The sequence below is a fragment of the Vanessa cardui genome, chromosome 5, assembly GCF_905220365.1.
Source record: "Vanessa cardui chromosome 5, ilVanCard2.1, whole genome shotgun sequence".
Classification (NCBI taxonomy): domain Eukaryota; kingdom Metazoa; phylum Arthropoda; class Insecta; order Lepidoptera; family Nymphalidae; genus Vanessa; species Vanessa cardui.
The window spans coordinates 849,410-859,696 of record NC_061127.1 but is presented as its reverse complement, the minus strand read 5'-3'; the positions used below and the strand labels follow the sequence as shown (position 1 = coordinate 859,696).

General features: G+C 33.9%; 1 protein-coding gene across 3 annotated transcripts; it reads left to right on the top strand.

The window, feature by feature from the left end:
- The first annotated feature begins 227 nt into the window (after window positions 1-227).
- LOC124529609 (short-chain specific acyl-CoA dehydrogenase, mitochondrial-like) lies at window positions 228-8,482 on the top strand. Of its 3 annotated transcripts, XM_047103411.1 has the most exons (10): window positions 248-377; window positions 453-503; window positions 749-918; window positions 3,677-3,935; window positions 5,918-6,079; window positions 6,214-6,280; window positions 6,715-6,866; window positions 7,357-7,448; window positions 7,514-7,713; window positions 8,242-8,482. In XM_047103411.1, exons 2-10 carry the CDS (start codon window positions 467-469, stop codon window positions 8,333-8,335), a joined length of 1,233 nt encoding a protein of 410 aa, XP_046959367.1. In that variant the 5' UTR covers window positions 248-377; window positions 453-466; the 3' UTR covers window positions 8,336-8,482. The 3 variants fall into 3 exon arrangements, with proteins under 3 accessions (XP_046959368.1, XP_046959366.1, XP_046959367.1); XM_047103412.1 differs by having other exon boundaries at window positions 228-503; window positions 6,727-6,866; XM_047103410.1 differs by having other exon boundaries at window positions 228-503.
- Window positions 8,483-10,287: the final 1,805 nt, after the last annotated feature.

Here is a 10,287-nt window from a genome sequence, read left to right as displayed (position 1 = left end):
TTATTAATATAAAAATCAAATTTAAGTATTTTCCTTATGTAATCAAAGATTTGTCAAAAAGTTGCGAATGTGAACTGTATTGACATTGACAGTTGACACTTGTAACTTGAGAAAATGACAATTTGTTCAAAATAAATATTATTTTTATTTAATTATTTATAGTTAACCGTCAAATTATTGCTCAAATAAAGAATTTCATGAGCTTAGAATAGGAGATATTATAACTAGTTAACAAAATGTTTTATTATACTTTAAATTAATTTTCTTAGAGTTTCTTTTATTCGCTAATGAATTAATAATCAGGACAAACGTGTGCCGAATGATATTTTCTTTCTAAACTGACGATCACCCTAAAATTAAGTCAACGTGTGACCTTGGTCATTATCATTATTTATCATATGCCGCTTATATGTAATTTCACGACATTTGAGTAGTATCAACTTTATTTACAGTCAGAGTATTCAAAATGGTTGCAGGCGCGTTATTAAATTCAACAAAAACTAGTAAGTAGTTTTAGTTTGTATTTATTTTTGTGACAAATAAAAAATAAAATTTAATTCTGTCTATGTGCATAAAAAAAAATCAAAGAGAAAGTAAATAGTTAATAATTATCTTGAGAATATCCAAAAATTTTAATTACATAAAGCATGACATTATACTATTTACCAACTAGTTACTCAAAATAGAGTACAGATTTAACATTCGAGTACAGCCTTCAAGTATCTTTATTTAAATCATTTATTTTCAGTTAATCTTGCACAATGCATGAAAGTATTAATTGCACAAAACCGCAGCTTTACCAGCAAGTTGAATGAACAGCAGCTGGCTGTACAGGAGTTGGTTAGAAATTACACTAACCAATATCTTAAGCCTAGAGCATCCCAACTTGACACACAGGGAAGGTTCCCTTTTGAAGAGGTAAGTGTGTTTTAAACAAGATACACTAAATCACACAAAAAAACAATTAATAAAAATTACGTATATAAGAAAAAAGTAATATGTCACATTATATTATTGTGTGTCAATATTGTGCCTCATTACATAATTACAGTCAAATTAATTTTGTTATCATCATAACTATATAAATATTTGACTTAAATTTCAACAGATAAACTATAATATAACACACTACAAATAAATAATGTTATTATGAAGAAAACTTCTTTTACAGTGATTGATTCTATAATAATTATTATAGAACTAATTTATTAAATTATGCTTTTTTTTAAAACAATTTATCAATATACTTTTATATGAATACATAATCTCTCTCCATCATCACTCTCCATTTATAAATTTTGTCATGCTGAGTTTTACTAACTTTAAATGTTGATGATCAGTTACTATGGCAAATTTTATTATTTTTTTTGATTAAGATATCAGATAAAGGAATCTATCAACATAAATAGATAATATTATGGCATAGATAAAAAGAGTGAACTCTAAAACTGTTATAGAATATTTAATGCAAAAACATTTTATATTTATGAAAAATAGCATGTCATGACTGTATTTAGTTTTGCTATGAATAATTTACTTTTATCACCAGCATAGTAATCTGATTTATTGTTGTTAGACTTTAACTAATAAATCCTAAAAAAAAACAACTTTCTAGGTACACATTTTAAAAATAGAAAACTTTTACCTCTTTTGATATGCTATATAAATATAAAATGAAATAAACATCACTATATACATATAATAAAATTGGAGTGTCTATTTGCAATATTAAAATAACTGCTTTTTTATGAAATTTTATCAAATACATATGTATTATACCATTACACATATATACATTAATAACAGTTTTTGTGTGTCTGAAATGGCTGGACCTATTTTGATGGGACTTTCACTAGCAGATAGCTGATGCAATAAGAAGTAGCTTAGGCTGCTATAATAACTTTTTGTTAATTCAAACGCCCACAAAGTCAGGGACACAGCTAGTTTATTTTAAAAAAGTAAATAAAAGCTTGTAAATAGTAAGTGATACTCAAATTTTCTCAAAATTAATATTTATAAAGTAATAACCTTAATAAAGGTTAATTTCATGGTCTGACCAAATTTATCAGTATACTTTATAAATATTTACATTTCTTTCAAGGTATTTGTCGCTTCCATAAGATGGTATAAAACATTTATCGTACATTTTTATCTCTTGTGCAAGTCAGCATAATAATCCCTAAGTACCTTTTGTTTACATACTTGTAACAAAAAAGAAGGATTTGACTCAATAAAATATATAAATGTATGAACATATATACTTACATAGTAATTTTCGGTGTATTGACACTTAATAAACAGCATAAGCTATTTGTTATCAGCTATCTTCTATGCGCGTCTTCGATATCGAATACATCCGGTGTTAAAGAGATATTATGATAAAACACAATTAGGTACTGTTTTTTGTCACACCTTCTTTATAAACGCATGTGTTTTGTTTTTTTGAACTTTTAAAATGAAATTTACATTTAGTTTTAACCGTTTTCAAATAGGTTTATTAATCAAAATAATAAAGGCATTTATTTAGAAAAATATATGATAAGCCAAATGTACTTACTAAAACTCGAAACTCTAATTCCTTTATTCAATATGGTAGCATTACTCATTGATAGTCAATTTAAACTCGTAAACCGGTTTAGAAAAGGAAACACCCTGACCTGAGAAGAACCGGCGAAAGAAACTCTGTCAGATCAATATGTATACACGATAGCGCACACACAGATGCATTATTATAGACACAGTTTTAATGCTCTTACTGCTATAATCAATATAAATATAAATTTCTTATAGAAGGGAAATCCGACACTATCAGAAATATTTCAGGCACACCAACCAACTTGCTTTCCAAAGTATAGGTCGATATTTTGAAATTAAAAAATGTTTCTGCTTAAGTGATTTTTTCGGCAGCAAAACTGTAGATTGTTCCCGATTATTTATGTCTGCGTCCTTGTTAATCTGATACTGAATATATAGACACTGAAACTTGACAACATATACGAAATTAAACATTTTTAATACATAACATGATCTATTTTAAAGGGATTTATTTATTATGTGCATAATTTTTATTTCAATGTAATGTGAGTGAATGGGTATTTTTAAATAACTTTGGGCTATTACAAATATGATTTACATTATGTACTTTGATAGCATTTTATTTGTTTACATGCAAATATTTTTATTATATTATTCTTAACATGAGGTTTGTTATGCAATCGTGTTCACAAGAAAACCTATTCCTAATTTATGCATGTACATCATGAAGAATGTCGATATCTGATGTTATCAATAGTACTTAACCATTATTTTAACGTAATATATCATGTCAATCTTTGCACAAAATAACTAATCGGGCAGTTTCAACGTTAGATTTATAGCTTTTCAGTTTAGTAGAAGATATGAAAGCTATATTTAACTTTTCGTAAAATGCGTTTTACGTATCACATGACACAACCTTAAGCTTAGATAAACAATATTACACATTGATAGCGTTTCGTGATCCCGTTTCGTTTGAAGTGAATCCGTTTTTCTTAGTAAATATTTTTAAACGTCAAGTTTATTGGTAGTTACTAATAAAATCAAGTTATTATTCTTCTATTCATTCAAATAGGAGGCCATAAGTGAAGTACCAATGATAAAATATAATTGTATTTTCTTAAATATGTTTGTTTGTTAGATAAAACATATCACAAAACTCGGTTTAATGGGGGCGTGCGTGGATGAGAAGTATGGCGGCCTCGGACATGATTACCTGTCGTTAGCAATCGCTGTCGAGGAACTGTCACGTGGTTGTGCCAGTACCGGCATGATAGTCTCAATACACAACTTCCTATACGCCAACTTGGTTAACGAAAAAGGAACGCCGGAGCAGAAGGAAAGGTTCCTGAGCGATTTTACGAAGGGATCACTTGGGTGCTTTGCACTGAGTGAGCCAGGTTAGTCCTAAATTTTGTATATGATAGAACATTTTTTTTACATTACATACATTGACAGCCTGAAAATTTCGCACTGCTGGGGTAAGGCCTACTCACTCTTTGAGGAGAAGGTTTGGAACATATTCCACCTCGCTGTTCCAATGATGGAATGGATGGAATATACATGTGGCAGAATTTCGACGAAATTAGACACATGCAGGTTTCCTGACGATGTTTTCCGCAATCATCAGTTAAGATGTACACGTGCCACTGGGCCGTCTCGGCCAAAACATTTCCATTACTAATAGGTTGGGGGAAAAGTTTCTTCGTATTTTATTTGAAATTTTTTTTTATAGTTTATTTACATTTGACTAAAGTATGTAGGTGCCATTTTGTTCCATAACTTTTTGCCATCTTGTTAGTAGTGACATGATCTCATTGCTGTAAAAATTTTGGGGCTTCTTATCGAAAAACTGCGACAAGTGGTTTTGGCAGTCCTCTCGTGATGTTAACCTGACACTGCCTAAGGAATTCTGCAGAGACCGAAACAGATGAAAATTTGAAGGTTCAAGGTCAGGACTATACGGCGGATGCATTAATACCTCCCAGCCAAACTCTCGTAATTTTTGTTGAGTGGCTAAAGATGTGTGAGGTCTAGCGTTGTCATGGTGAAAAACCACACCCCTTCTGTTGATCAATTCTGGCCGCTTTCTCTCAATTTCTTGCTTCAATCTCATCAATTGTTCGTAATACAGTTCTGAATTGATGGTCCTGCCGGGCGGTAACAGCTCATAATGAATGATGCCCTTCCAATCCCACCATACACACAGCATTACCTTGTTGCGAGTTAATCCGGGTTTTGCCACAGTCTGTGAAGCTTGACCGGCCTTTGACCGCGATCTTTTTCGCACGTTCTTGTACTTCTCACGTATGTGATCCACTTTTCATCACCAGTTATCAGCTTCTTCAAAAATGGTTCGGTTTCATTACGTCGTAATAAAGAATCACAAATGAGTACACGGTTCATTAGGTTTCTTTCTAGTGAGTTCTAGAGGCACCCATATATCGAGCTTTTTTGTGTAACCAGCTTTATTCAAATGAGTCAAAACCATTTTGTGGTCAATTGCCAGTTCTTCAGCTACATCTTAACTACTAATATGCCGATCTTGCTCCACTTTTTCAAAAATGGCACCAATTTTGTCCGTAACAGGGCGACCAGAGCGAGATGCATATTTGATATCAAAATTTCCGGCTTGAAAACGCTTAAACCAAACTTGCGCTAATCTCACAGATACTGCATTAGGTCCATAAACATCACAAATTTTTTTCGCGGCTTGAGTTGTATTTTTACCTTTTTTATAGTAAAATTTTAAAATGTATCGAATTTCTTCTTTAGATTCACTCATTTTAACAACAACAAAAACAAATGAAAATCACACAAATTCCTAATTTGAATTTGGAAGTGCCTTCTTTAAAATTAAAACTTTTTAATGATACCAAAACCAGCCAGATACAAATGGTATAGCCAAAGAGATTTTATTACAAGTTCATACATACTATATGCGAAAAGACTTTTTCCCCAACCTAATATTAAAATAATAATATTTCATACTTTACTTTTCGACTGTCAATGCCTCATACAGTTTTGACAATGTTGTACCTGTAATCATACATACCTACTCTTTAAACAAAGTACATGGCGTGCTAAGAAACCCAACCAAACTCTCCCTAAATAGTGAAGGTTTCTTTTTTTCGTGCTGTAGATATATTTCAAGACCCGATTGCTGGTTGCTAAAAATTTGTTCAATACCCCATTTTGTTTTTGAAACAATCAACTAAATGTCATAACTTTCATACTAGGGTACCGTGGGGTTCCAAATTAGAATAATTTCCGCTAGTATTCAGTATTTAAACGTATTCTATGTTTAATGAACATTTGCAGTACAATATGATATTGTGCCTGATATATAAATGGTTAACCAATATATTTGATAACAATGAAGATGCGGGCAGTGACGTAGCGAATATAAAGACAAGAGCAAGGCGAGATGGTGACTTCTGGATCCTAAACGGCAAGAAGAGTTGGGTGACATCCGCCGTCGAAGGCTCAGCGGCTGCGGTTTTTGCCACCTTCGATCCCGAACTCAAACATAAGGGACTGGCTTGTGAGTGATGCTATTCACAGCAAAAATATAATTTTATTTACATTTCATAAAATTAAGCTAGTCAGATGTGCCAACTAATTTTAAATTGATAATGTCAAGTATGTAATGCTTATACTGTAGCTAATTTCTTCCAGGCTTTCTCGTTCCTCTCGATGCAGAGGGTGTGTTTAGGGGCAAGAAGGAACCCCTTATGGGCGTGAGGTGTGTATTTATTAGTTTTCTTTCAGTTGGTCCATTTCAGAGCTATGACTTATGTTTTTCTAGTTACCTTTTGGGAGTCAATAAAATTGATGACTAATTGGCCACTTAAAATCTATATTAATATTATAAATAAGAAAGTAACTTTGTCTGCCTGTCGCTCTTTCACGACCAAACCGCTGAACCGAATTTTATGAAATTGGATATGAAGCAAACTTGAACTCAAAGAAAGGGCATAGGCGAGCGAAGTGCCGGCGATTACTAGTAATATATATATATATATATATATATATATATATATATATATATATATATATATATATATATTGTTTTTTAATAACAAAAACCGCTCTCAAATGTATGTGCCTTCTCCTATCCGTTAATTATAAATCCAATCAAGCCGTACATCAAACGGGGCATATAAAATAGAATTGAAGCTCGGGTCACAGGGCGGCCACGGCGTGCGATCTGACGCTGGACGAAGTGCGCCTGCCGGCCAGCTGCTTGCTGGGCCGGGCCGGCGACGGCTTCCGCATCGCCATGCAGCAGCTGGACCAGGGCCGTATCGGCATCGCGGCGCATGCTGTCGGTACGTATGATTCGTAGATCAAGATTTATTGATGCTTGCGTACAGATGTAGCAGTATATAGTATTTTACCTGGTGGTAGGGCTTTGTGCAAGCCCGTCTGGGTAGGTACCACCCACTCATCAGTTATTCTACCGCCAAACAACAGTACTCGGTATTGTTGTGTTCCGGTTTGAAGGGTGAGTGAGCCAGTGTAACTACAGGCACAAGGGACATAATATCTTAGTTCCCAAGGTTGGTGGCGCATTGACGATTTAAGGAATACTTAATATTTCTTACAGCGTCATTGTCTATGGGTAATGGTGACCACTTACCATCAGGTGGCCCATATGCTTGTCCGTCAACCTATACCATAAAAAAAAAAATACTATTATTTATTAACAAGTGATTGCAGCTGTGATTGCTTTCTGAAGTTTTCAGTCCAATTCGTGTTAAATTCTCATCTGAAGAATATTGTGAAACAAACTAAAGCGTACTTTTCCTCTTCGGGCAGGTATCGCCCAGGCGTCTCTCGACACGGCGATCAACTACGCGAAGGACAGGGTCGCCTTCGGCAGGAGCCTGACGGCGCTGCCCTCAGTGCAGGTGCGCTGGCGGTCGACACGCAGCCCCCCCGCCCGAACCGCTGAGCCGAGCCGAGTGCGTTTCAGGAGCGGCTGGCGGACATGTGCATGCTGGTGGAGTCGGCGCGGCTGCTGACGTACCGCGCCGCGACGCACGTGCACACCAAGCACAGCGCCATGGCCAAGTACGCGGCGGGGCGCGCGGCGGCGGCGGCGGCCGACCACTGCGTGCAGGTGCTCGGCGGACGCGGCCTGTCCACGCACTACGACGCCGAGCGCCACTACAGGTATTATATAGCCCAACAACAACAACAGTCTGTAAATTCCCACTGCTGGGCTAAAGGCCTCCTCTCCCTTTGAGGAGACGGTTTGGAACATATTCCACCACGCTGTTCCAATACGGTTTGGTGGAATACACATGTGGCAGAACTTCTATGAAATTTGTCGCATGCAGGTTTCCTCACGATGTTTTCCTTCACCGCCGAGCACGAGATGAATTATAAAGACAAATTAAGCACATGAATCAGCGGTGCTTGCCTGGGTTTGAACCCGCAATCATTGGTTAAGATGCACGTGTTCTAACCACTGGGCCATTTCAACTCTTACATATTATTATATAGCCCGACTCTTATTATTATATAGCCCGTTTTTTTTAAATTCGAATTTTGACAATTCTCTTAAAATGGTATTCTAATTTTGATTCTGTTTTAAACGAATATAAGAATAAGAATTGGTACAATCATCGTCCGATTCTATATTTAGTAATCAGCCTCTAATATCTGATCGCAATAAACTATGAGCCGTCTTGTCAACAGAGACGCAAGAGGCACCCAGATATACGGTGGCGTCACGGACGTACAGAAGCGTCTCGTGGGACACTTCCTCCTCAAAGAGCACGATGCCCTGTGATGCGACGAGAAGTCAGTCGGCCAATAACGCGCATTCGACCTCACAAAACATGTTATAATACGTATTCAATCATTAAAAACAATTATAATTATAAGTTACTGTATGAAAATAAAACAATGTAATGCATTTTGGCATTCCCTTCTTGGCCTCCATTTATCAATTATTTTATTATATACTCTATTCCCATCAAAAGTGGAAAAAAAGCCAAATAAACAACATTTGACAGAAAATTGCCACGATATAATTGGACGAGAGCTTGATTAATGCTGAATCCGTTCTGAACGTCGACGAAACTGTTATCAGAATTTTGGCAGTAAAATTAAAGTGAAATTAATTGGTCAAGTACAATGGTGTTGTATTATAAATAAAGATAGATTAATCATAGACTCTTAGCAGTGCACAATACAGCTGAGTTATTAGCAAATCGCATGAAATACATAAATAAAACGTTTGTTTATCTTTTTTCCTTCTTCGATTGGAATAGTCTATAAATATATGAACAGGTAATATATCGTGGATAATGATTAGTTTAACAGTTTAATCTGCAGTCAAATGTCAGTATTTTGTCTTTGTCTTTTGTCTGAGTGTATCCTGGAGAGTAATAGAGCCAGCTTAAGCTTAAGTGCAAGTTATTAATTACTTGGAGCCAATGATTGGTGCCACATTAACAGTGTAAACACTAAACTAGTCCACTTGCTATCAGATTGCATAATTGCCCGTGTGTTTATTTATAAAATAAATATTAATAATCTGTTATTCTGTTTTAAATGTACCATAAATATATCTATCACAGTGTGACACAAAGTTGCATTTTGTATTATACTTCATTTAAGTCACAATATATAAATTTGCCAAAAATGTCGTCATACAAACACTGGGATTAAAAGTAAAGGTTATACCAAGAAAGCTTTACTTGAAATGTATGAACGTAAAGTATCCCTTAAATATTGTATAACAGCTTCTGCCTTTCCCACTTGTGAAAAGGGTTCAAAATGGAATGAAAAAAAATATATATTTCGTTTAAACGAACCTTTTACTGCTACTTTTAACAAGTTTTATACTGACCATATATGATCAATTCTTTAAGATTTCTTACATTGTCTTAAATTGATTGATATTTTACATTTAAAAAGTATTGAATTTGTTGTAACTTTGGTCTAGTGTGAAAACATCTCTATAAGGCTGAGAGGCATTTCTAGTATAAGATTTAAATGGCCATTCCAAATATTGTTTTCTTAATTTGGCTGTAAATCTGGTTGAAGGAAATTTTTATTTTTTGATATTGGATTTGAATTTTTTATCAATTGTTATATATTTTTTAAATAAATTGTTGTCTTAAATGGATGTTCCACATCAAATATGACAATAAAAGAGTGGTTTTTATTAAAGGATGTTGTATTAATTTTAAACTTTAATCTTAATATGATTATATACAAAATTATATTTACAGTTTATAAAATCAGTACTTAGGTAATATGTGATTTTTATGTAACGTTGTTTAAATTTATAAATAAATATTAAAAAAATATATATTTTTAGTAATTACAGAGATTTTTATTTGAATATCAAGATACATACAATTAAAATAGATAAGATAAAAATATATCGTTATGTAAAGTAATAAATGAGAAACGGTTTTTTAGTATTGCCATGCTGAAAAAAGTCGCTATACATAAAACTTATAAGATGCGCTGTTTCAGTAACATTACTAAATAAGTTTCACACTATATTATTCACGTAACAAGCTTGAAGTAAGTTTTATCAAAACCGATTCACTGTTGATTAAGTAACTAGAAATAGTAGTTTTCAAGGGGCGATTATTTTTAGATAAGTTATATAGATAACGAAATATAATGGTTTGAGACGCAACATTAATTAACTCGTATTTTGTGCTGCGTGCATTATCAGTCTCATTGCAACATAACACTATCTATGATATAGGTAATATATAT

Coding starts and splice junctions, on each gene's coding strand:
- LOC124529609 (XM_047103410.1), top strand. CDS start 467: ATGGTTGCAGGCGCGTTATTAAATTCAACAAAAACTA. Junction 919..3,676: donor GAAGGTTCCCTTTTGAAGAG/GTAAGTGTGTTT, acceptor TTTGTTTGTTAG/ATAAAACATATCACAAAACT. Junction 6,867..7,356: donor CATCGCGGCGCATGCTGTCG/GTACGTATGATT, acceptor CTCTTCGGGCAG/GTATCGCCCAGGCGTCTCTC.